Source organism: Brassica napus, chromosome A9 (assembly GCF_020379485.1).
Source record: "Brassica napus cultivar Da-Ae chromosome A9, Da-Ae, whole genome shotgun sequence".
Classification (NCBI taxonomy): domain Eukaryota; kingdom Viridiplantae; phylum Streptophyta; class Magnoliopsida; order Brassicales; family Brassicaceae; genus Brassica; species Brassica napus.
Window position 1 is genome coordinate 32,823,324 of NC_063442.1, and position 27,225 is coordinate 32,850,548.

General features: G+C 35.6%; 6 protein-coding genes and 1 pseudogene across 6 annotated transcripts; 4 read left to right on the forward strand and 3 right to left on the reverse strand.

Annotated features, from left to right (window-relative positions):
- The first annotated feature begins 2,068 nt into the window (after window positions 1-2,068).
- On the forward strand, window positions 2,069-4,782 carry LOC106367718 (zinc finger CCCH domain-containing protein 45). The gene is made up of 4 exons (XM_022691060.2): window positions 2,069-2,415; window positions 2,990-3,178; window positions 3,268-3,392; window positions 3,468-4,782. Exons 1-4 carry the CDS (start codon window positions 2,350-2,352, stop codon window positions 4,666-4,668), a joined length of 1,581 nt encoding a protein of 526 aa, XP_022546781.2. The 5' UTR covers window positions 2,069-2,349; the 3' UTR covers window positions 4,669-4,782.
- A 302-nt stretch (window positions 4,783-5,084) lies between these two features.
- On the reverse strand, window positions 5,085-8,268 carry LOC111200594 (annotated as a pseudogene).
- Window positions 8,269-8,718: 450 nt separating this feature from the next.
- On the reverse strand, window positions 8,719-10,641 carry LOC106364836 (WEB family protein At3g51220). Its single transcript, XM_013804323.3, has 2 exons — window positions 9,587-10,641; window positions 8,719-9,457 (listed from the first exon to the last, which is right to left on the reverse strand). Exons 1-2 carry the CDS (start codon window positions 9,698-9,700, stop codon window positions 8,981-8,983), a joined length of 591 nt encoding a protein of 196 aa, XP_013659777.2. The 5' UTR covers window positions 9,701-10,641; the 3' UTR covers window positions 8,719-8,980.
- Window positions 10,642-12,722: 2,081 nt separating this feature from the next.
- Window positions 12,723-14,349, forward strand: LOC125578180. Its single transcript, XM_048740518.1, has 2 exons — window positions 12,723-13,299; window positions 14,336-14,349. The coding sequence occupies exons 1-2, from the start codon at window positions 12,723-12,725 to the stop codon at window positions 14,347-14,349; spliced, it is 591 nt and encodes a 196-aa protein (XP_048596475.1).
- Window positions 14,350-16,180: 1,831 nt separating this feature from the next.
- Window positions 16,181-17,867, forward strand: LOC111197703 (naringenin,2-oxoglutarate 3-dioxygenase). Its single transcript, XM_022691061.2, has 3 exons — window positions 16,181-16,621; window positions 16,919-17,347; window positions 17,437-17,867. Exons 1-3 carry the CDS (start codon window positions 16,262-16,264, stop codon window positions 17,722-17,724), a joined length of 1,077 nt encoding a protein of 358 aa, XP_022546782.1. The 5' UTR covers window positions 16,181-16,261; the 3' UTR covers window positions 17,725-17,867.
- Window positions 17,868-19,293: 1,426 nt separating this feature from the next.
- Window positions 19,294-21,668, forward strand: LOC111200301 (senescence/dehydration-associated protein At3g51250-like). The gene is made up of 4 exons (XM_022691062.2): window positions 19,294-20,278; window positions 20,453-20,619; window positions 21,103-21,187; window positions 21,302-21,668. The coding sequence occupies exons 1-4, from the start codon at window positions 19,392-19,394 to the stop codon at window positions 21,480-21,482; spliced, it is 1,320 nt and encodes a 439-aa protein (XP_022546783.2). The 5' UTR covers window positions 19,294-19,391; the 3' UTR covers window positions 21,483-21,668.
- A 21-nt stretch (window positions 21,669-21,689) lies between these two features.
- On the reverse strand, window positions 21,690-22,997 carry LOC111200302 (probable zinc transporter 12). Its single transcript, XM_022691063.2, has one exon. The coding sequence runs from the start codon at window positions 22,649-22,651 to the stop codon at window positions 21,779-21,781; it is 873 nt and encodes a 290-aa protein (XP_022546784.2). The 5' UTR covers window positions 22,652-22,997; the 3' UTR covers window positions 21,690-21,778.
- Window positions 22,998-27,225: the final 4,228 nt, after the last annotated feature.

A 27,225-nucleotide genomic window follows, 5' to 3' on the forward strand; every position in this document is an offset into this window, starting at 1 on the left:
GTAAAGGTCTAAAATAATGGAAATGCCCTTAATGAAGTTAGCGATTTCTATTGGAAATGAGTGGCATATGTAGTAAGTAAAAAGGTAGTATAGGGGTCAAAAATAAATATGATTCTACTTTTTTTTTTTTTTTTTTTGACATCCATATGATTCTACTTTAATATTATAGATTTCATTAAACTCGTTTATTATGTTTCACTTCTTTTGCGTGAACGTTGTTAACGTCATTCATAAAGTAACAAGTCTGTAATCATTTATCGTTTTTTTTCTTGGTCAACCATTTAACGTTTATTTGTATGAATTGTTTTTGCAATAAGTTTGATTGATATGACAAAGCATGCTAGTTAGTTAGTTTCTGACAAGCTTGTTACTTACGGGTGAATGTAGTATTTCTGACAACCTAGCAAACACAGGTGGGAAGGATCAGAACGTGTTTCACTATTGGTATATAGGCTCCGAAAGATAATGTACGGGACAACTGTGGGATAAATACGACGCGGTTCAAATAGTAAAAAAAAATATACATATATAATATATGTATAATTTTTTGTTACTATTGACAGCGGTGCAGTGCAAGCGATTGGTTACCATTCAGAGCTATAATAGCTTTCAGATATCTTTTTGATGAATATCAATTTAAATATTAAAATAGTTATAGATATCTAGATCTAAATTACTAAAAATAAACTAAAATTAAAAATAAAATATTGAAATAATTATAAATTCTAAATTTTAAATTTATACAAATATAGATATGCTATAATAAAAATGAAAATATAATATAATAAAATTGATTTATTAATAAATATTAATACAATAATAAATTAATGATAAATTTAGAGAATATATTTAAAATTTCAAATTCTAATATAGATATCCAAACTTAGAAATAAGATACATGAATCCAAATCCAGGATTCAAATCTGAATATCCTTACTTTAAAAATTAAAATTAAATATTTATTTATTTATTTATTTATTAAATATCAAATTTATTGATCAAAATTGCTCATTTACAAGTCGGTGGATATGTCTCTATTCGACTAGAAACAAATGAAATAATGAGACGTAACCCTTCTCAACGTTATTTAACCTCAAATCATCTTTGCATCATCTCTTCCAGCGGATAATCCTTGGTGTAACGAAGTGATGATATCTGATTCTTAGTCTGCTTATCTATGTTTCAAGTGAGCTTTTCTGTCGTGACCCATACACCATCGATCATGCTTCCATGAATTTCGTTCTTTCCAAACAGAGTAAAAGCCATCCCTTTTAAGCACATGATCAATACGACTTCACCAACGTTGAGTTGGCCTAGTGGTAAAGGAGTTACGGTTGTAACTACCGCTATCCAGGTTCAATTCACGATGAAAGTGACTATTTATAATGCTTGAGTTCTCGGTAAAGAGGTGAAACCATCCTTTTTTTTTTACCAAAACGAAAAAATCAATACTACTTCAAGCAAGTTGCAAGAGTGAAGCTACTGTATCGTTCCAATCAGGGGTGATAACGCTATGTATATATTTTTGACAAATCTGAAATTTTATTTTCTACATCCGGATATATTTTCTAAGATATTCATATTATAAACTGCATTTTATCCTTATTAATTTAATATAGTTAAATAATCATATAAAAGTAAAGTGTGTGATTTTATCTTATATCTTCAATGATATTTTACACGGATCAATATTTTCATTTACCTGAATGAACTTATGGTTTAGTTTGAAAATTGGTTCATGTGCGTTTTTATTCAATTTATTATAATGTTTCATAATAATTATAACTTTATAAAAATAATCTAGACAAACAAGACAAAATTGGAAAACGAAATCTCTTTTTATATATTTCCCCATGTCTATTCTACTACTAAAAATATGATTTCTATATCCTTTTTTGTGCTGCTAAATAAAGGATTTCATTACATGAAAAAGATAGGTTTCCAAAATATTAGAAACGTTACGCCATCAAATACGAAACCCATTATTATTCGGAGTCGCTGAGAGTTGCGAATTACACGCAAATAATTAATAAAAATAAAAAACCTTATATATATATATAAATACAGTCTAAAAAAAAAAACACAATAAATAGATAAAGAAGAGACACAGTTGTAGCTTTGTTCTAGGGTTCTTCTTATTAGCCACCCAAATCATCGCGCCGCTCCTCGCTTTTCTTTTTCTTCTCTCACAGATCTCTAACTCACGCTCCCCGAATTGAATCTGTAGATCTAGCGAATCGTATTTGGTCATCGTCTGTTTGAATCTGATAAACGGATAATCGAATTACCTGGAAAAAAAATAAATTCGATTTTTCTTGTGTTTACTGGATTAGATCTTTTGAGATTAATATGAATATTATGAAGAGATCGAAGAAATCGAGGGTTTCTTGGCCATCAGGTCCTAAGCTTTGTCAGGTATATAATATTATATTATCTAAATCGTCGTATGGTCGATGTTGTTTCTTTGATTCAGCTTTTGATTTGTGCCACATGATTCGTGAATCCGTTACTTGATTGAATCTTAATTGGATCTTTAATCGGATCTAAAACTGTGCAATATTGAATCCAAATCGGTATAAAGGTGATATAAAATTAATATTCTTGTTAAAATAAACAAAATTTAGAATTTGAAAGAAACAATTTTGATGAATAATACTTCAAAGAAACTTTGGTATTTTGGACTTTAATCTTGATATTATTTGAAGCTAACGTTGAACTCAGTTCAGATAATGACAAGAGGTGCACACCACGTTTGTATATATATGATGATGATGAATCATTTATAAAAAAAAATAAAAATTGACTTTGAAAATTTGATCCATTTTATTTTATATACAAAGTATGATGAATTTGAGTACACAGATTGGTAAATGCATATTTGCAACCATCAAGATGCTCTGTAAAAACCTGTGGTTGATTATTCATCTTTGATAGATGTTACTCGAAGATGTCAGCTTTTGTCAAGTTCTAACAATGCATGTTTGAACAGGTTAAGATATTTCGAACAGAGGACTGTCCGGCCAAAGTTGCATCTCAGCCACAACGTCTTAACTACCCAAAGCAATCACCTGGGAGACGTCAAGTCCCAGATCTTCCACCTGGTTTTGAAGGGAATCATTATGCAGAGAAGATTAGTGTCTCAACCATTCCTCGGATCAAATGGAAACGACCTGCTAAGGTAGTCTATTATACACAATCTAGAGATTTGGTAAATGCTCTTTTGAAAAGCTTTTATTTTATATCAAAGTGTCTTTTGGGTTTAAACAGTTCATAGTCAGTGGTGCTTGGCTAATGGGAGATGGTGGCGAGAGCACAGAAAGGCGAACTGAAAACTTGAGGATTTCTAAAGTGTTGGAAGCCCTCTATCCTCATCGCTCTACCATCCCTTCTCGGTACTTGTTTTCCTTCTTTCTTGCTATTCAACCATTTTATAGCTGTCTCTTATATCCTCTGTCTTTTTCACACAGACCGTCTGTTTCACCGGTTGTTGGAGCCGAAAGCTTTGACGACAGCAAAACACCCACCATCCGTCTCACTCCAATCGAGGACGAGTCTGAATCTTCAGAGGAATCATCCAACACTTCTCTTGAATCCAACATTACCGCAAGCAAGCAAAGTTCCTTGGAGACCAAACCTCAGTGTGCAATCCAAGAACTGGTTTCTGGTCCTGCACCAGAGTTGAGCCTCGCTGCTGCTTCTGCAGCTCTTGCTGCACTGATGAAAACCAAGGAACAAGGGAGTATGATCGATCCTGATCTACTTATCAAACTCCTCCGCGACCCGAAAATGATCAAGAATCTGATCACTGACACAACAGGTAAATCCTCTGCACCTAAGAATCAGCCCCTTGAGACTAAAACCATCAACCCTACTAGGCTTGTTCCGGAACACGCCACTGCCTTACCCATGACAAAGCCACAGCCAACAATCATACCTCAAAAACAGGGTTTCACAGCTTCTCAGCCTGTTACTAACCCTGAGCAGAGACGAGTGTCTCCACCTAAGACTGAGCAGAGACGAGTGTCACCACCTAAGCCTGAGCAGAGACGAGTGTCACCACCTAAGCCTGTAAACCAAAACATATCCCCACTAAATCAGATCAATAGAAACCCGGTTAGTATACCAATGCCTGTTCAACCATGTGTTACGCAACCATCTCTACCAGCTCGTATCCCGTCGAGTTCTCTACCAATGAACGTTAACCCCCACCAGAGACCTCCACGTGTTTTCTCTGAACCAAAGGTAACAATGAATCCTCCTCACCACAATCCTGCATACCGCACTCCTGAAATGAACATTGTTCAGGCACCAGTTGGATTTGGAAGGGGTCCTGAAAATGGTTTCAACAATTATCCAATGAACTTTAACCGGACTGGTAAACCGGTAGTGCAACCAATGAAGAGTGATGACTATTTCAAAAACCTTATAAGGGAACATGGTACCGTGAATCATGAAACTAACCAATACCATTCACAAAATGGAAAATTCAATGGACGCTTTGATCAAAATAAGGTTCAGAAACAGTGCATGTACTATGGCACTGCGAGAGGTTGTCAGATGGGTGATAGATGTGTCTGTGTGCATGACCGATTGAGACCTAATTTTGAAGCCGAGGCTCCAGGGGCTAAGAGGTTGAAGTTTGGAAGCTATGATAGAAATGGTTTTTGAACATATAAATTCTGACTCTTGATTCATTCCAAATCACCAAGTAGAATTTTTTTCTTTAGTAAAAAAACACCCGAGTTGAAACAGTTTCAAATTTGATTAATTTTTGTGCATCAATTGTTTCCATTTATTGAGCAGACAAAAGTTTAGCGCACCAAAGTGACCACAACCAACTCTTACGTCTTCGTAGTTCACTTTTGTCTAAATTATCAGCCAACTTTTTTTTTTTTCAATGAAAATCGAAATTGGACGTACAAAAAGTAAAATAACGGCAAATAAATAAACCATAATAACTGTTTTCTCTATAGGTAAATCTAATACAAAGTTCATAAGCAATAAGCACCAAAACTCCAAAAGAATTATAAAATAAAATACAACGAAAGTCTTTAACAAAATTAAAGAAAGGATAGAAGTGTGTGTCACAAGTCTAAGCCTAGTCAGAGTTGGCTGCTGATGCGGCAGCTTGACCTCTGAGACGACCCGTTCTTCTCGCGGCAATGAGACCAACTTTCGCACCAGCTGATTTATCGCGTATGGTCTGACCGTACTGGCGTGACCAATGTGCTGGCGGTTTCCTCCTCCGTGAGGATGCTCGACTGGGTTCATAGCCACACCACGAACTATTGGTCAGCAGTTTCTCTTCACGCGGTACTTGTGGTATGCGTTACATGCCTTAAGAAGTGGGCTTCTCTGTTCTTCCTCCACCTGCAACTTGACCAATCATGGCTCCACATCCACTTTGCATAATCTTCTTTGATCCTTTAATATGACAATAATATTATTCACTTTTATTTATTAATAATCAAACAAGAAATCTAAAAGAGAAAGGATCAATTCACGTGCCACACAAGCAACGGTGAGAATATTACCTAGCTAGTGGTGTCGTTGTCATGATTGTGAGCAATCACGATGGCGTAATCACCGGAAGCCCTAGCGGGGGCTCCGCGGTCACCAACATGGAGTTCAACGTTGCAGACAACAGCTCCCTCGGGAATAGATCTAAGTGGAAGTACGTTCCCGACAACGAGAGTCGCCTTCTTACCACAGTAGAGGAAATGTCCCGTGTACATACCTTCGGCGGCGACAAAGAGCTCCTTCTGCTTCTTGTAACGGATAGGATGTCGGAAATCAACGCGAGCTAACGGAGCGCCACGTCCAGGATCCTTGAGATAACCATTTCTCTCGCCGTATTCGAGGCTACGGACTTAGCAGGACCCTTGCGGTGGTGAGTGTGGGACTTGAAGACGGCACCAGTGGCATGCACCCTTACGTTGAGCCCTAATCACACGACCCATGACTAGTCTTAGTTTTCTTCTTCCCTCTCCGCACGGCATTGGGATTTTGCACGAACTATGTTTAAGTAGCGTGTCTTCTTGGAAAACCAAAGTTATTTGGATTGGAGCTTTACTATCGGGCCTCCATGTAGCGTAATTACATGCAAACTCAGTTAAATTAGCCACATTGATTTACATAATGAGAATGAGAAAAGTGCTAAAATAATAGTTACATATATTCTTAAACTACACTATTTTGAATCAATACTAATGTTTAAATTTTCTACTAAGTCATAGATAATATTAGCTCTATTTATATTTTTAAATGTACTTTTTGTCATTTTAAAAGAGTTTGATAAATTAAATGTTATGGTAGGAAGATATATCCAAAATAAATATTAACCGGAGTCAAATATAATAATAAGTAAAACTAATGAATTCAAAATGTATTTTTGTACACTTATCATGTTATAAAAAAAATCCTGAATTTTACAGATCATGATGATAAATCCTCATCAATTCTCAATAAGAATAACAAAACCATAGCTTTTAAGAATTTTAAACATGAACAAAGAAAAATTTGAACTAAAACTGAGCTAGATAAACAAATTAGCATCTTAATTTTTGTACTTTTGGAGATAAGTTCTTTTGTAAAACGAAAAAATATGTGAAAACATGACAAATTTGTTTTCTATATTTTGAACTAGTAACCGTCGAGTAGACCACAATAATTGTGTTGGATACGGAAAGGATCGGAGATATATGCAAAACTTAGAGGTTCAAATAGCTTTGTCGATCCTTAGTTTTTGCTAAGTGTCATTTTAGATGAAAAACTAATGAAATGAAGAAGTAGTGTGTGAAAATCTGAAAATTTAAAAATATATCTGAAAATTGACAAAAAGATAAATTAGAACTCAGTTTTTCAACAGTCTAAAAGCAAAGATGGTGGAATAGAACCAATATATGACCCTATATCCACCGAATTATAAATGCACGCATCTAAAGCAGAAGTGGCCGTACAACAAGAGCAATAACAATAAAAATGTGTTTTGATTATGAAAGAATACAATTTTTGCAGGTCAATAAAAGTTAGTTTAACGAAAGTTTCAGTATATTATAAGTAAACTTTTTTTGAATGAATATTAAATTTAGTCATCCGAATTTATTTTTTTTACGATTAATGCGTCTACAGTTTGAAGATGATTTGGATTACATTTGAAACCATTGGAAAGCTGATATACTCAAACAGAGATTAAAAGAGGAAGATATAGTTGTATCATCGACTTCCAAACCACATTCTCATGGCCTTTTCATGTCGATTTCCCATAGTACTTTTAATTTGAAATATATATCATAATAATCCAGAGGGAAAACAAGCTATTTCTGATTATCTAAGATATTATAGGTCAACTTAATTACTGATATGAATGGGCGCATTATGTAAGCAAATACGTCAATCCAGGCTTGTCATTTTTTTGTAACCAATTTGCATGCTGCTATACATACGCATGACTTACGCTTTTATGATTAAAAAGGATGAAATGTTAAATCATAGAATCTAGATAAATGAGTCCACAAATACAAATATAGAATATTCGATAAGCAAACTCAGCTCATGTGACGGTGGAGGAAGCACTTTTTTTTTTGTAAACAGGAAGCGCATTTTCATGCTCTTGTGTCACATTCATGCTACACGCATTTACTTGTTTTGTCTTTACAACAATATTTTTTAATATAATTTACAACAATATTTAATCCTAAGATAATACCATAACAACTGAAAATAAAATGTAATCTTCCACAATTTAAAACTGTGGGCGGGCATCATGTAGTGCCATGCCTTTAACGCGACCTATCTATTGTGGTTTTTGTCATAATTTTCTTTTGTAAAAAAAATCTTAATATATATCAAAACATGCAAAATAAGGCTAATGAAAACCAAGCCTTAAGAAAAACATTCAATGAAAACCAACAAAATCAATTACAAAACTTACACAATCCGGTATTTATTGACAAATATTATCTGTATTATTATGATAACCAAGCTTCAGACAACGCAAATATGAAGAATAACATGTACTTTTCAAGTGACAAAAAAAATATAAATCTAAATAGATAAATCATGTCTTATTTTACAATTAAAATGTGGGCTTAGATTATGGCATTTTTTCTCAACACACGAAGCAACAATTTGATAGCAGCTCTCTCATCTCATATGGCGAGACGAATGAAAACGTCTATGGAGGGCGATAAATCTTTATCGTTTACATGTTATGGCTATAAAATGTAAGAGTAAAACAAAATTTAAGTTTGACCGCAACATTTACGATGTTTGTATCACAACAAGAACAGTCATCAATAAATTAATGCTGAAATATCTTGTAATGAGTTGTTGATATATGAGTGTTGAAGAGACCAGATTAGCTTCAATCATGATCATCGATCATCCATATGTTTATAGAGACAGACACACATGTGGAGTAACGTGGAACCCAAGGATGTCCATGAGAAAAAAAGGGTTGTGCATCCATAGTAACTATTCCGCTTATAATGGGAGGAAACTCAAACTATGAACTAGCTAGCTAGCTAGTGAGATTTGATATGATGTCCAAGAGAAAGAGAAATATATTTTGGTCGCAAGGAATGGTGATGCCTCTCTCTTGCCTAAACCCAAACTCTTTCTCCGCTTCATGCAGCATCATCTGGAAGATTGGATGATTGAGGAGTGTGATGGGGATGACGTGACTTTGAGTGGCATCTTATATGTTTGTATCCTCTCTGTTGAACTCAAAGCTAGTTTGAGACTTTTCTTCTGCTCTCTCGTTGGTAGCAAACAGGCCAAATACAGTAGTTTTGAATATTTTGTAGTCATGGCCTCCTATAGTTTCGGCTTATCAGTTACTTACATGTCGAAAATAAAAATATAACAAAATAAAGTCGAACGAACCCCCAAAATAAGAACAACTAGTTTTGGAAATATTATTTCAGAATTCGTAAGGCGTGCGTGAGTATAAACGCAAGACAAGGATCGCTAAAAGCGGTTAACGTGACCGGTTTCTTGCAAAGAGCCAAGCAGCCAATGGGACCAACGGCTTCATTTTCTTTGTCTGCTTCTTTACTATAGCTTGGTTCTTCTTATCATCTTTTCTCTCAATGACCTTCGTTAACAACGGTGGATTCGCAAACTTCACCGAACGCCTCGTCTCCAGACGATCCTCATCATACACATCATTTTGATCAAACCGGTTCATCTTAATCTCGGTTATGCTATCCGGTTCAATAACCGTGGAATGCTCTATGAACTTGAGGTCATCGTCGACTTGAGGGTGTTCTGGGAACTTTTTATGTGAATGATTTAGCTTTTCCTTAGTAGTTTCAAGCTCTTGGGTTAGTGTTTCGAGGAGCTGAGACAAAACCTTGTTCTCTTCTTCAGCTTTCTTCAGATTCTCCTTTGCTTCATCCAACTCAGCTTCTATGCTTTTACTTTTAAAAACCGCATCACTATCTCCATTGTCTCTCTAAGCCACACGGTCGGAAAATCATTGCAACAATGTTAATTATTGATACATATACATATATATATATGTGTAGTCACATATCTCAGGTTAATGTTATATGCAAAACATGTATGCGTTTAGTTTTATAACCTCTGCGGACTTGTTGATGTAATTATCTCCAAGAAGAATTCTCTCGCCGAAGAGAGTGACAGCCTCTTTAACAGACCGGAAAGGAGCTCCAGTGTCGATCTCAGCGCGAACCATTGCAGAATGCAGCTGGTTAAGGGTTGTTTTGTTGCTTTAGTTGTATGAGTTTGTGGTATATGTCATGACGAACCATATTAAGCTTTTTATAAAGAAAGAATTGCATCGCCTCTCAAATAGCCTTACAACGGTTGGTTGTTATTGCTGAAACGGATGGTGACTAGATTAGAGTAGAATTGACCACGTTATGATTATGATTATTTAAGAGCAACATTATCAAGACATTTGAACACTTCTTATGGGCGATTCTTACCCAATATTGGCCCAAAAATAAATATAAAGTCCGTTTAAATGAAGGAGGCGATTTTTAGGTAAGAAGTTTTTTGACTTCGTTCTTCTGTCACGTGTCATTCTGTTATACGTGACGTGAAGCGGTAGAGGGTCGCGTCGTTTTGCTCTGGATCTATTCTCTCCGTCTCCCTCTTCTCTCTCTCTCTCTCTCTCAAACCGTAGACGGCGATTCACATCGATCGATCGTGGAATCTCGCCATCGAATCTGCAGGTTCGTATTACTCTCTCTCTCTCTGTCTCCCTCTTCTCTGTCTCTCTCTCTCGTATCGATTATGTGTTTCTAATATTTTGCATGCTTTGGGTTTGATCAAGGTCCGCGGAGTTTGGGTTTCATCGTCTCTTCCTTCGGTCGCTTTCGACGGGTACTTCCGCCGTCGTCGACTCTCTTCTTTCTCCGGTTAGAAACCATCTCCGCCGCCGTCACCAACAGGTTTGTCTTCTTTCTCCGTCCTCCGTTAGCTATATAGAGGAATCATTTAAACAAATAGATTGGTGATTCGCCTTTTGGTTGTATATGATTGTATAGTGATCTGTTGGTTCGTGTTTCTGATGGACTTTTGTTTACCGATGAATATGATTGTATAGTGATCTGTGTTTTTGATTGTAAAGCAGAGGTTTTTTAGTGAATTTTTCGTATACTTGATTGATTAGGGAACTTTAGTTAAAAAAAATGCTTGATTGATTAGTGAACTTTAGTTAATAAAAAATGCTTCATTGATTAGTGAATTGAATTTTGAGTTATATATTTGATTGATTAGTGAACTGAATTTTGATTGTATAGTTGATGGAGAGCCACGTTATATGTTGTGATCTATACTGAATTTTGATTCTACACTAGTTGTTTTAGATACATTGGCTTCATCATTGACATGTGTTGTTTTAGTTGGTGTGTAAATTGAAGTAAGTAGGTTTCGACATTTAATGAAAACGTTGTACTGACTTTTTTACTTAGTTTGGTTTCAAAGGAGTGTTACTTGGGAAAGTTTTGTAGTTAGTTTGCTTGGTTTTGTAGTTAGTTTCGGAGGAGTAATAAATATTGATTAGTTATGTGTAACGAGTATAAGTAACTAATGTGTATCATATTTACTTACTTGTTTGCTTTGATTCTTTATTTTCCGAGTAATAAATATTGATTAGACCCTGGTAGTTGATTGTTAGAGAAACATTTAAGCTCTCTGATGGTTGTTCTCTCAAATTTCTTTAAATAGCAGCAACAAGTTTAATTCTTGTTGTGGTTATCCCTTACTCTCTTCTTTCTCTCACGTATCTTTCTTTTCTATTCCTGTCCTTATAATCGAAATGGATCCAAGGAATCCATTGAATCCCTATAGTGAGTCCCCTAGTTATAGTTATCTTCTCCACAGCCAAAATTATCAGTATGGAAGTTATCCTTCTACTCAGTATCCATCGGAGATCCCTCCTTATAGTTCACAACAACCTGAAAGTCCACCTGAACGTGAAGACCCAGCAGTTGCCTCTAAGGAGAGAAGGCAATGGACTCCAGCTGATGACGAGGTCGTCATAAGTGCTTGGCTCAACACATCTAAGGATGCAGTGGTTGGGAATGACAAAAATCAGGGACGTTCTGGAAACGTGTTGCCGATATAGTTACAGCCAGCCTTCAGATTCATCACACTATGGTGGGGATCAAGCTGATAGTGGGTACAGCGAGACAGAAGAGCTTATTGGTCGTGACCAAGCTGAGTTGGAGTTGAAGTATCCTGAGCCGTCTCAGTACCCTATGCAGTATCCTCCACAACCTGAGGTGGAGTTTGGATTCCCCCAGGTTTGCTATTGTGGTGATGCACCAATTCTAGTTACATCAAAAAACGATCCGGGGAGGAGGGTATACACCTGCAAGAATGTGGATGATGGCGATTGCCATGTCTGGAAGTTTTGGGACGTCGCGGTGATGGAGGAGATGAGGGCGAGGGATAAACACATTCTGCAGTTGGAGGAAAAGGTAGATAACCTTACCTTAATGAGTAACTTTGAGTCTGAGGAAAAGGTGGTTAGGCTAGAGAACTTAGTTTCTGACTTGGCAAAGAAGTCGTTTACTTTAAAAATTGAGTTTGAAGTTTGTGTTGGTGTCATGCTCTTTGTATTAGTGGTACTTGGTCTGGTGATCGGAGGGAAGTGATGTTGGTGTCATGCTCTTTGTATTAGTGGTACTTGGTCTGGTGATCGGAGGGAAGTTTGTGTTGGTGTCATGCTGTTAACCCTTATGAGACTATGTACTAATGTGTTGTATTGTTATGAACTTTATGAATTACAAATGTGTTGTATTGTAATGAATTAAATGTAAGGGTTGGTGCACTTTTTTGTTAGTTAATTGTTTATTCCTCCATAGTTAATTGTTTATGCCTCCACTCCATGTATATTGTTCGATTCAATCACTTGCATAATTAACTTATTGATATCGAATTTGTCACCCAACTGTGCAATGTGACTTTGAAACAACAACTACTTGTCTCGTGAACCACTTTAAACAACATAATAATTCAAAGGTACAACATAATAATTCAAAGGTGTAAGAGTCACATGAGTTGTTTTTTACTTCCACAACAAAACAATATACATTCACAAGTTGTATCACGAGAACACAATATACATTCACAAGTTGTATCACGAGAAGAGCTTATTTGCCCCTATAAATATGAAAGATCATTGGCAATTTAAAGACATCTCTCCCCTTTCATCAACTCTTCATTTTAAATGTAAAAAAACTCTAATGGCATCTTCTTCTCATTATCACTACCATAACGATGACGATGATGAAGATTATGTTAATGATTACGTTGAAGATTACGTTAATGATTACGTTCAAAACTTTGATGAAGAACCAAAAAAGCGGAAGCAACGTATTTATATGGAGAGGTTCCGAGAAGACGGCCACCAGAAGCTTTGGAATGATTACTTTAGCGAGACTCCAACTTACAATCCCGAGTTATTCCGCCGACGGTTCCGAATGAACAAATCTTTGTTCTTGCGTATTGTACAACGTCTCGAAACCAACATACCGTATTTTCAACAAGGAACCGATTGTACCGGACGGTCTAGTCTAACACCCCTACAAAAATGTACTGCAGCAATCCGACAGTTGGCTTATGGCGGTGCAGCTGATTCACTTGATGAGTATGTCCGGCTTGCTGAAACGACAGCTCGGAAATCTTTGCACAAATTTACCACCGGAATAATCAGCTTGTTTGGTGATGAATACCTACGCCAACCGACACAAGAGGATCTGCAAAGACTTCTCTATATTGGAGACCAACGTGGGTTTCCGGGGATGATTGGCAGCATCGACTGTATGCATTGGGAGTGGAAGAATTGCCCCACTGCTTGGAAAGGAATGTATTCCCGAGGAACAGATAAACCAACAATTGTTTTGGAGGCGGTAGCTTCAAGTGACCTCTGGATATGGCACGCGTTTTTTAGAGCTCCAGGTACTATGAACGATCTTAATATTCTTGATCGATCCCCCGTTTTTGATGACATTATTAACGGAATTGCGCCAGAAGTGAACTTCTATGTTAATGGTAATCAATATCATTTGGCATATTATCTCACTGATGGTATTTATCCTAAATGGGCGACTTTTATTCAATCTATCCGACTTCCTCAAAGTGAGAAACATTCGTTATTTGCTAAAACCCAAGAAGCTGTTCGAAAAGATGTCGAGCGTGCCTTCGGAGTTCTGCAAGCTAGATTTGCCGTAGTGAAAAATCCATCCAAGCTATGGGATAAAGACAAAATAGCAAATATTATGAAGGCATGCATCATACTCCATAATATGATTGTCGAGAATGAACGATCATCATACACTCAGTATAACGTGAGAGAATTTCAAGAAAGCGAGGAAGATGATACATTCACCGTTACTCCGAATTCAAATCTCGGCACTGCAATGGATCGTCGATCGAGCGTCCGTAACAGACAAGCCCATGAACAATTAAAATTCGATTTAATCGAAAATATTTGGGCTAAATTTCGACATTTTCCAAATAACCAATGATTTTAAAGTTTCTATGAATTGAATAAATGTGTGATTTATGAATTTTTTTTTTATGTATGGAATGTAATAAAATGTTTGTAATTTTAATTAAATTAAATTTTTTCCTCTTTTTAATGTATTGAATATAAATGGATATATCTTAATTACTACTTATTAATAAAAAAATGATTCTATACCTAAGAACCTTCTAAAAGTTCCATTGATAATGTTGTATTTTACTTAAGTATCTTAGAAAACTTCTTAGACTAAAAATACTAATTAAATATTCTAAGAAGTTTGATAAGAATTAGCATTGATAATGTTGCTCTAATGGTTCAATCATTTTATAGTCATTTCATCTTGAAATCAAACTAAACGACAAACATGATTGGAAAGTTGTTAACTTTTCAAATTGCATTTTATTTTGATAGAGTGGATAGTTGAAAATGTCTTTGCGTTTACTTCACACAAAATATAACTTTGGGTAAATACAAGTAGAGAGGTTTGTTGGAACGTCCTTTGGTTTTCATGTGTTCTGTTAGTTTTCTTTAACTTCTTCTTTGCTACTACCAAATAATCAACGACAACGACCTTTCTCCTTATTCGTCCTCAGTAATGGGCCTCAGAAATTACAAATGAAAATTTATCACCAGATTACACTTGTATGACCAAATACGAAGCAGCCCAGCATAATTTGACTGAATCAATCAATGACTAGATACAATTAATATATTTTTGAAAAAAAAAACTGAACTGAAAGAATTTTATTCATTTTTTAATTTTAAAATTCTTACTGAATAATGTCCTATTAATTTCATAATTAAGAAATCTTAATTTAAAATTAATCATGTGTTATAAAATTATATAAACTTATAAATTTAATTTTACAACAAATTTGAGTGGTTTGAAAAGATTTTACTAAACTCAAATAAATAAATAAACCTCAAAGGTACAATTTATTATTGTCAAATTTTAATTGCATATATAATCTTCAAGACTACAACTCACACACTATGAAAAAGAAATCAAGCTGTTGATTAGTTGATTAATTACTAGTAGAAAAACCCATTCACTACAAATCTGATCATCTATCTTCTCTTCTCAACAAAATCAGGTAATAATAATAAGGAAAAATTGGAAATATAGAACAAAACAATAAGTACATTGTCCATATGCCAAAAAATGAAGTATAAGTTATCCACTTAGCATAATTTTTTCTGTAAATCCAGTTAAACCCCTAATCTAAATCCAGAACGATTTTTGTTAATTTAATTATTTTAAAATTTAAAAGTTAGAAAAAAAACAAAAGGGACAAAACCGTTTTATCCCCAAATCGTGTATATCAAACTCTAATTTCACATCTTTTTTCACCTCCTCTTGACGAAAAAGAGAAGACGACTCAAAGCCACCGGTTTGTCAGAGACCGCCGTCGCCGTCGCCGGTGTTCCTTTTTTCCGCTAAGACTCCGCCGATGTTCTTCTTCTTCTTAATCGAAGTTTCAGTCGTGCTCAGGGGCGAAGCTACGTTGGCGCTTCTGGGTGCAAGTGCACCCATAATATAGTGTTTCATATAACAATTAGGACTTCAAATTAGGTCAGCTGGTAGTGACTGCACCCAGTAAATCTTGTGGTAGGGAGTTCGATTCACCCAGAATCATATTTATTTACATATATAATATATATTATCAGCATTGTGCACCCACTAATTTATTTTCCTAGCTTCGCCCCTGGTCGTGCTCACATCAAATCTCGTTCTTAAGTAACCATGCATTGCAAGTTGATGATGATCTGGATTTTTGTAAATTTGTAACGCAAGCCCGTACCAGAACAATATCTCAATCACGTGGATTATTCACGGACCACAACAATTTGTTAAGACGTGGCTTTTCTTTTCATCGTTAAAAAAACATACGACTACAATTCGTCATGGTGTAAAAAAAACTGTAGCGTAAAACGTCCATGTCATATAATATGCTGAAATCTAGCAAAAATAATAATAAGTATGGATGTTTTTAAGTTTATTACAAGAATAAATGCATAAGCACGTAGTTAGTTGAGTCATATGGACTAAGTTAGTTGAGTTACTTGTCATTCTAGAAAGAGAGGAGATAGAAGCACGGTGGTAGGTAGCTAACGATCTCTTCATTTGTCAGTCATCACAAGCTTTGAAAGGTTTTCCCAGCTACCACGCACTCTCTTTCTCTTCTTATATATCCATTACATATTCTCTCTCTTTTTCTTGTTCATGCATTATTTTTACATTCTTGATAATTATAAATGGCTCCAGGTACTCTAACTGAGCTTGCCGGAGAGACTAAGCTCAACTCTAAGTTCGTCCGGGACGAGGATGAACGTCCCAAGGTTGCCTACAATGAGTTTAGCACGGAGATCCCCGTGATCTCTCTCGCCGGAATCGACGATGTTGGTGGGAAAAGAGGAGAGATCTGTCGTCAGATCGTTGAGGCTTGTGAGAACTGGGGTGTTTTTCAGGTGGTCGATCATGGAGTGGATACTAGTTTGGTGGCCGATATGACTCGTCTCGCTCGAGACTTCTTCGCCTTACCTCCTGAGGAGAAACTAAAGTTCGACATGTCCGGTGGTAAAAAAGGAGGATTCATTGTCTCTAGTCATCTTCAGGTATATCCACCATAATTTTGTTTAGCTTAATTTGGCCGGTCAATGTCTCACTTGTTATACCTAGATCGGATTATATGTCAATGTCCCACTTGTTATACCTAGATCGGTTATGTTTGTCATGTAATTCATCATATGTCACTTGTATCTTATGTTAGGTCTTCCTTGAGAAATTTAAGATCCTAACAGTTTTCTACATATTTTGAAGAATTACTCGACCTTTAGACACATGTTTCTTAGGGCCGTAAACTGCAAATTATGCTCTTGTAGTTAAATACGAAATAATCATTATAAATGCAGGGAGAGTCTGTTCAAGACTGGAGAGAGATCGTGACGTATTTCTCGTACCCGGTGAGAAACAGAGACTACTCACGGTGGCCGACTAAGCCGGAAGGATGGGTGAAAGTGACGGAGGAGTACAGCGAGAGGCTGATGGGTTTGGCTTGTAAACTTCTTGAGGTTTTGTCTGAAGCTATGGGGCTTGAGAAAGAGGCACTTACCAATGCATGCGTCGACATGGACCAAAAAATAGTTGTTAACTATTATCCAAAATGCCCTCAGCCTGATCTAACCCTCGGACTCAAGCGTCACACTGACCCTGGAACCATCACTTTGCTGCTCCAAGACCAAGTCGGTGGCTTACAAGCCACACGAGACGATGGGAAGACATGGATTACGGTTCAGCCTGTTGAAGGAGCTTTTGTTGTTAATCTTGGTGACCATGGTCACGTCAGTACTTTCTCAACCTCTCTCACACTCTGCTTTTGTTTTCTCTGTTTGTGATTTTTGACTTGGTAAAACTTGCATGTCTCTTGAAGTATCTGAGCAACGGGAGGTTCAAGAACGCTGACCACCAGGCGGTGGTGAACTCCAACTCGAGCAGACTATCAATAGCCACGTTCCAGAATCCGGCGCCGGAAGCAACCGTGTATCCGCTTAAAGTGAGAGAAGGAGAGAAGCCGATCTTGGAGGAGCCAATTACGTTTGCGGAGATGTATAGGAGAAAGATGAGTAGAGATATCGAGCTGGCTCGCCTCAAGAAGCTGGCGAAAGAAGAACATGACCACAAGGAAGCTGCGAAGCCTCTAGACCAAATCATCGCTTAGACTCCTTGTGTTGGCCCCTTACTATTGTGTTGGTTCGGTTGTGTAAGTCGGTACTGAAATTAAGTTATGTCATGTTGGGTGAATTTAAGTTTTATATCGTTTCTATAATATAAAAATAATGATAACAATGTCTATGACGTAAACATCATATGCCTGCCACTAATGTCAAAGCATTATCGACAACAACCTTCAATACTACCACGTATTATTTTTCACCACGATTGAAGTTCTCTTTGTACAAATGTACAATGGTAGTGAGCGTCCACCTCAGTCATAATTTTCAAGCAAGATTCTCAGAAAACTATAAATACTTAGAGCAATCCCAGTAGAAAGTTTTCAAACAAAATTTCTAAATATATTACATAAATTTTCATATTTTATTAACAATATTTTTAAATTATGAAAACTTTGTTTCAAAGTATTACATTTGAAATACTAAATCTTAAAAAACTATCGCATTTAAGATATTTTGGATTAAAGTTCACATGATCTTGAGATACCCATAACTAGATACTAATATTTATATTTATATAGATATACACTTATATTTAAATTGAGAACTTAGAAACTCCAATTGAAAATAAACTTAAAAAAAATAAGGTCATTTGGAAAGTTATCAAATGGGAAGTCTTCAAAAAACATAATTATATAAAAAATATTGGATATCTTAATGTAAAAAAAAAAACAGACCAAAAGTATTTTAATATATCTAATATTTTAAAATGACTTTTAAGATTTGAATATTTTATTTTTAACTTTTTGGGTAGATACTTCCTAACAATGTTTTAAAAATTGCTAGACCGTAAATATGTTTTTCGAAGAGAACAATTGATAATTCGAAGCATATACGAGATCTAGGCGTTAACAAATGATGGATTTATTTCTTTATATATTTATATTAGCTATTTTAGTTTTTGAGTTTAATTATAAAATTATTTTGATGAATTAAAAAATTACATATACAAAAAGAAATAAACTTGTTTGTAAATTTGCACTAATATTATTGTTTAATTTAATATATTAAAATTAATTTAAATTGATTTAAAAAAAAATTAACCAGTTTAAAATAATAAACCAATTTAAATTGTATAAATCAGATTTTAAAACTCATTTTGTTTATGGCAATTTGCCATCTATATTTTTTATTTTGTCATCTAGATATTAGACACTATCTAAACCGATTTTTTTAACAACATTTCCCAATAACATTATTGGTATAGAAATTTAAAGGAATATTTCACAATAAAAATAAACAAAACAACAAATGACAAGAAAGAGAAATGCTAAAGATATTCATTTGAAAACTTCTCAAATAACCTTAAGAACCTCAAATGACACTTGTATCATTTTAGTAACTTAAATCTTCATAAGTATGTTAAAACTAATTATAATTAAAATTGTTTGTTTTGTTTAATTCTAGATATTCAATAGAGCTCTTGCTTACCGATCAACATCACGAAAGGTTGTCATATCTTGCGTTCACATTTGAAAAATAGTTTTTTTTTGGGTCGGCAATGCATGGGGAGGGGACTCAAAACCCGCGGGATAATGGCTATTTTCATTAAATAACTATTTATTTTGGAAATTAAAACTCATCTCCTTTTTCAAGTTTCAAAATTTTTCTCGTTTCGAGTAAAATTTCATTTTCAATCAACGACGCAGCGGAGATGAATCCTTCTCACGGTGCCGCCGACGGCAAGCAACGACCGGCGATGTATCCCGAAATCGATCAATCTATTCCAGATAACCCCTTCGCTCAGACGAATCCTTACGTCTCTTCCTCCCCCAATCTCTACCCTCCCGTCGTCTCCTCGAGCCCTAACCACGGCGACTCATCCAACAACCAGCCACCGTCTGCTCCGCCGCAGGCTGTGGAGGAGATCCTCATCCGAGTCCCCGGCGCCATCCTCAACCTCATCGACAAATCCTACAGCGTGGAGCTCGCGTGCGGCGATCTCACTATCGTTCGAATCGTCCAGGGAGAGAGCATCGTCGCCGTTCTCGCCAACGTCGCTGACGAGATCCAGTGGCCGTTGACGAAGCGCGAGGTTGCGACCAAGGTTGACGGATCGCATTACTTCTTCTCGATCCACCCGCCGAAGGAATCCGGATCCGATTCGGATGACGAGATCTTAAACTACGGGTTGACCATTGCTTCCAAAGGGCAAGAGAACGTGTTACATGGGCTTGATCAGGTTCTTAGGGACTATTGCTGTTTCGCGGAGCAGAGGATGTCGGAGAAGGGAGAGGAGGTGCTTGGAAACTCAATGGCTGCTGCGACTTCTCCCGAGGAGTTGAAGGGTGAGAGGAAGGACATTGTGGAGGGTCAATGCGCGGCGTATTGGACCACGCTCGCGCCTAACATTGAGGATTACAGTAGCAAGACTGCTAAGATGATAGCTTCTGGGTCAGGTCAGCTGATCAGAGGGATACTTTGGTGTGGGGATGTGACTGTGGAGAGGCTTAAGAGGGGGAACGAGGTTATGAAGAACAGGCTGAGTCGTGCTGAGAAGGAGAAAGATGTTAGTCCTGAGACGTTGAGGAGAATCAAGAGGTATGGTGACGTTTAGTTTCATTAGTAGTATGAGATGCTTCTGTGTTTTGAAGAACGGTTGAGACTTTTTAATATATATATATAAATAGTCAATGTGCATTCTTATGGTAGTTTTTATTGAACTAACAATTTGTGTGCTTGTGCTAATTTCTCTATTGTGGTTTCTATGTAAAGGGTTAAGAGAGTGACACAAATGACGGAGAAAGTGGCGACTGGTGTTCTTTCTGGTGTTGTTAAAGTCTCTGGACTCATCACTGGTTCGGTGGCAAACTCAAAAGCTGGAAAGAAGTTTTTTGGCCTCTTGCCTGGAGAGATCATTCTTGCATCCCTCGATGGGTTTAGTAAGTGGTTTACTTGTTTTTTTGTTTCTCAGTTTTTTTGTCCCATGCTTGGAGGGTTATGGAAAAACTTCTTGATCTTGAATTTACTTGCTTTACAAATTACAATCATGCTTGCTTATCTAAGTTTCTTTCTGGTGACTATTCCCATAAATTTCCAAGTTTTTTTCTGTCTTTTCGAATGACATTATCCAGATATTCCTTGATATGGTGTTTGATTCTGCTTCTTACCTTGATAAATATACGCTAATAACCTCTGGAGCATTATTCTTTTGGGCATATCTGAGTGGAAGTTGCCACACGTTTTGTAAACCTTTTGGCTTTTAAACTGGAGGGTTCTTCATCATGAATAAATGTCTTTTTTTTTCTTCTCCTTTTATTTTTTTTTATCTCTTCCACTAATCTGTGATTTACACTTTCAACGTGCTGCTTCTTTTTTTGAGGCCTATGGCATCAGTAACCTTGTGCCTTCTTTGATTTCTGCAGGCAAGATATGTGATGCTGTTGAAGTGGCTGGAAAAAACGTCATGTCGACTTCCTCAACCGTCACAACGGAACTCGTTGATCACAAGTATTGTTTTTCAATCTCCTATGAAAGCTATCGCATATCTCACAGCAAAGAGTGATCTCTAGCAAATGATCAAAACTGGCTTAGAATTTATTGAAACCTCATGGAGTTTTGCAGGTATGGAACAAAAGCAGCCGAGGCTACTAACGAAGGGCTAGACGCAGCAGGACACGCTTTTGGAACGGCATGGGTTGCTTTTAAGATCCGAAAGGCACTTAACCCCAAAAGTGTCTTAAAGCCTTCAACATTAGCCAAATCTGCTGTCTCTGATTTCAAGGCTAAGAAAGGCTCCAAGTAACAGCCTTCCCAGAAAGTATGTCTATGAAGTATTCATACTTTCATTTAGTTTATCTTTTTGGAAAAATTGTATGATGAATTACCAATGCATTCTACATTTTTCCTGTGTATATTGTGATTCTATGTATAACTATGTATAAACAGTTTCTTCGTATTTTTTCTTACTATATATTATGTTTAATCCTAATCGACCCTTAGCGAAAACAAATTACATGTTTAGAGTATCATTTTTTCTTCGTCTATAAATAAGATACATTGCAAAGAGAAGAGAACAATCCAAGTATTCGAACCCCCACCCTACAGCATCAACAAGAAGAGGACAAAACCTAAAGCTTGTAACATGTGACAAGTACTATGAGGTTTGAGGTTGGAACCAATATTCCCAGCAGTCACGAACGACAATATTCCAGCGGCTGCAGCGTTTAAACAACCGGACACTATCAACGTGATCGGGCCACTCTTGTAGTAAATCTCAGCGACTCCAATACCGATCCCGATTCCTACAGGTGTTGTGAGAGAAAACACTATCACCATAATTAAAGTTTTCTTCAATTCAAACTTTGCCTTGGAGATGCAACCTCCACGACGAATTCCTTGTAACAATTGATGGAAGGTAATTGAAGGTATAAGAAACTTAATAGTGCTAAGATTTGGAGATGCTCCTAAAGCTATTCCAATGATCAATGAGTGGACCACAGTCCCTAACTCCAAGAACTGAGTTACGAGCTTATGTCCAATCTTATGATCATCACCGTTCTGAGCTCTATTCATAAAAGCTGAAGCGAAGGACATGGATTCAATCATGGTTAAGATGGCAGCAGCCATGGCTACAACAACTCCAGTCATCGGGAAGTCTCCGATGCAAGAACTTGTGAGGCTGTCTATAGCATCAGGAAGAATGTAGATGACAGTGGAGAATCCCATTACATAGGCACCGAATCTCCTGACAAATGCGTAGAAAATACCATCTAGATCGAGGCCAAAGATGGGCAAACAAACACCAAAAACTCCGACAATAAACGTGGAGAAGATAGCCACGATCTTATACTTAAGATCCGTTGCTGAATTTACAGCAGCGGCGGAGACCCCGCAGTCGTTTCCTTCCTCAGCCGCCGCGGAGACTATAAAAAGTAGAGCAACCAAGTAGACAACAGTCAAGGGTTTACACATCTCTGTTTACCCTACGATGCAAGGTAGGGTCTGAGCTTTTTCTGGTTTTATGTATCGTAACAGTTGTGTCAAGAATTAGTGTTTCTCGTTCTCTTGTTTGCTTCTCCCAAATTAAGGTTATCATCTTCGAGAGTCTTTATAAAGAAAACTTTGAGAGTTTATAAATGAGTCTTTTTAATATTTAGATATTTTAAATATTTTTTTGAGTCTGAAATATTAAACTCCCTTTTACAAATTCTTACATAGACACATGTATTTTAGAATTGGTTAAAGTTAACTATACTATTATTTGATAAGTGAATTTTCTTATTTGTCACATTTCCCATAGTTTTAGGCTTAGTTAATAGTTTTCATAAATTTTATTTATATATTAAATAATAAACAGTTTTGGAAACATGATAATTACAATATTTCATTTATACAAATATTTTGATATTATCGTTTCTATACAAATATTTATATTATCATATTTATTATTATATAAAAATAAATTTCCATTATCTTAGGTGAGTTGATGATTTTAATAAATTATTTTACTAATATTTATATTAGATAATAAATGGTTTTAAGAAAAAAATATTGATAAGTATCATCTACACAAAATATTTGATATTATCTTATTAATATTATACCACAAAATATTTGATATTATCTTATTAATATTATATAAAAATATACGTCATGAAAGAATTATATCTATACTTTTGGTATTAAAAGGTTATATATTTTGGATTTTGTTAATATCTCATCAATAGCATATAAACAGTTTATTATTTTAATTTGTTAGTGTTTAATCAAAAAATACATTTTCATGTCTTACGAAAAACATTACAAAAAACAAAATTGCAAATAAAACAAAGATGAATATTTTAAAACATAAGAGATCTCCTAAACATTTTCCAAAATTAGTAGATTTATTTATTTATCGTAAATCATATTCTTAGAAAATAAGATAATTGTTATATACATTGTGTTGTTATTTGGAAATAATATATTTCTGTTATAAAAGTTAAAATTAAGATATATACATTTTATAACTAAAAATTAATTAAACAAAAACATTTGTATAAGGATATTTTATAAAATATTTTTAATATGTTAGTGTTTTCAAACTTTTGACTCAATAATATTCAGATATATATTCATGAAAAACTTTTATCATATATAAATAATTTGTTGTTCAATTTAAACTTCTTGAGAACATTTGAATTAATAAGATACAAAATAATAAATATTTATCAAACAATTATGCTTCCATGTGCGGGCAAAACACTTAGTCTTTTAATAAATTAAATCCATAGTTTAGATTACCAATTAAATAGTTATATATATATAAATATATCTTTATTCTAATCTTCTTTTCCTGAAAATCATAAAATAAAATAATATATTTATCAATTTTTATTGTATATTAGCTTAAATCTCATATCTATCTATATTATTATTTGAGAAAAACTAATTTTGTTTATTTTTCATGTTCTTTATAATTTTAGATAATTTCACTTAACTGTTATGTTCTTGTGATTTTGACCAAAGAGTCGTCAATTTAAATTTATCATAATATCTAAACTTAATTAAATAAAAAAGTATAATAGAGATCTAAATATTTTGTTCGACTCAATCTTTAAATCATATTTGTTATGGGATATGTAGTGTAATATATCTCAATCAATTTGTAAGAGGTTTTAATTAGTGGAAACCCTATCATATGTAAATACTATATAATGTTTGTAATTTAATTATTGTGCTTCACTCATTCTCAAAGAAAAAAAATATATACATAATGAATTGAATGTCACTGTATTGATCAAAACTTTAAGATTTTCATAATTCTCAAACAAATAATACAAATGAACTAAGTTCGATCTGTATGTGCTGTTAGATTAATTTCATATATCATAAATATAGAACGTATTGTATTGTATGTATACTTAGTACATATAAAAATAATCAAATAAATAGAAGTGAGATTATAACTTAATTCTAAGAATATATCTTTAAAAAAAAATGAAGTATTATATTATATTAAATATTCAGCATGAGGCACTTTTAAAAATAATATTTATGGAGTATGTGGCCTAATATTTTAATTTGTATTAGTTTATTATAAATAGCTAATTTATAGTTTGTTAAAATGAAATAATAATATATGTGGTTTATATTATTTTATCTTTATTAGCATATGAATTTGTAGGTATAAGACAAACAAAATTATCTACATCTTGAAGTTTCTTTAAATTATATGCATTTGTAGATATATTTTGGGTTCTTCTAAGACACTGTTGTAACAGTTTTACTCAATAAGCATTAAAAACTTGAAGTTTCTTTAAATTATAGGGAAAAACGCCATTTAAATTCCAAACTTTCAAAAATAAGCCAAAAAAATCTCTAATTTTTAAGTAAGTCAAATAAATCTTAAACTTTTATAAATTATCCAAATTAATCTTAAACTTATGTTGACTTGGCCTTTTTAATCATCTCGAAGTCAAACGTTAATTATTCCTAAACGTCTGTTAATTACCAAAACACTGTGTTTTGGTGATTCATTAACATTAATGATTATGCTCAAGTCGTGAACCCTAATCCATAATTAACTAATTCCTTAAATCTTTCCAGTGATTGCAGAGAAAAAGAAGACGATGGAAGATTTTGTGTCCAAGTTTTACACCAGTGACATGTGGAGAGTAACCTACTCTAGGGGTATTAGGCTGGTTCAAGGAATGAAACTATGGCCTAGGATGAATAGGTTACCTGTGTTGCCACCGCCATATATACTAGGTAATCGTGGCAGACCAAGTAACTATGATAGGCGAAAAGGAGCAAATGAATCTTCCTCAAACCAAAAGACAAAGCTTGGACGAGAGAGATGTTTGATGACATGTTCTAATTGCTTAGACATAGGCCACAACAAAACCACATGTGTAAATTCGACAGCTGAAAGGGAACCAAAGAGGCCAAGGGGACGGCCAAGGCTTCAATATGCAGTATAATTTGATTTCTAAATTTCAGTTTTTCTTGTTAATAACATGTTTGTGTTCGCTTACTCTTGCAATTCTTCTAGGAGGTGTTGGGTTCCTTCTAGATGGAGGAAACCCAAATGGGTTTGGTTGGTGATAACCAAACTTGGTGATAGGCTATTGATATTAGTCCATGAGATTAGTATTGGGCCTTGGAGGTTATTAAGGTTAGTGAGACACATATATAAAGTCTCTTAACCCAGTTTGTGAGGGGACAGAACACAAGAAAGAAAGAAGAGTACTCAAGAAGACTCTTGACACAAAAGAGAGAAAAGGAGAGAAGAGACAGATTTTCGTCTGGGTTTGTCAAGGCAGGTTTGGAGGGTCAAACGGATCCCGATCGGACTGATATTTTGTGGGAAGTTTCGTCAGTCAGTGGGTTAAAGGTTCACCGAAGGGATTTGGATTCTAACGGTTGGATCTTCTGTTGTCTGGATTTTCGTGAAGCTGGTCGTCACAGTTCTTCAGTGGTGCTGTCTTGAGTGTTTGGTAAATCCGACGGTGAGATCTTCTCTGATTGAGCTGATATTTGGCAGAGGTGTTACTGACTTGTTCATCTTGGATTTGTACGGTGGGATTAGTCTCTGGTTGCCGGAATACTTGTGAGCTGAGGTCGTTTGGTTGCTGCCGGTTTTGAAGCTTTGTGTTGCTCTCTTATTGTTGTTGTTCTTGTGTTGGAGATAGCTCTTTGAAGCTAGTGTCTCTGTTCTGTTCAGGCTGTTGAACAGGGAGGACGTGGTTGTACTCACATACATTTATATAGTGGATTGTTGAGTGGACTACGGTCCCGTGGTTTTTCCTTCTCACATCGAGGAGGTTTTCCACGTTAAAATTGCTTGTCTCATTTTATTATTGCTTATATCAAATCCTGCAACTGTCGAAGTATTCTCCTCTCAGGTTCTCACAAGGTCAGGGGAAACACGACCGCAAAGTTCCGCTGCGCCGTGTCCGTTTCTTATTTCCCAACAGTGTGGGTTCAGAGCTAGCGTGATTTGCTTATCTGATCCCAACAAAGTGGTATCAGAGCTTTGGGTTTGATAACTTCGGGTTATTGTTGCTTGTGAGAATGATGGAAAATACGAGCAGGATGATAAGCTTGAATGGTGCTAATTATCATCTATGGAAGGGCAAGATGGAGGATCTGCTCTTTGTTAAAGAATTCCATGTTCCAGTCTTCGAGGAGAAGAAACCTGAGGAGAAGACGGATCAAGAGTGGAAGCTTCTGCATCGCAAAGTGTGTGGGTTGATAAGGCAGTGGGTAGATGATAATGTGTTGCATCATATTGAGACTGAGACGGATGCTCGTTCTTTGTGGAAGAAGCTGGAGCAGTTGTATGCTAGGAAGACCGGAAACAACAAGATGTACATGATCAAGAAGTTGATTGAGCTGAGGTATCAGGAGGGAACTCCGATGACGGATCACTTGAATGCGTTTCAGGGATTGCTCAACAAGCTGTCTGATATGGGCATCAGGTTTGATGATGAGATTCACGGTCTATGGCTTCTCGGTACTTTACCGGATTCTTGGGAGGTTTTCAGGATGTCTCTTTGTAACTC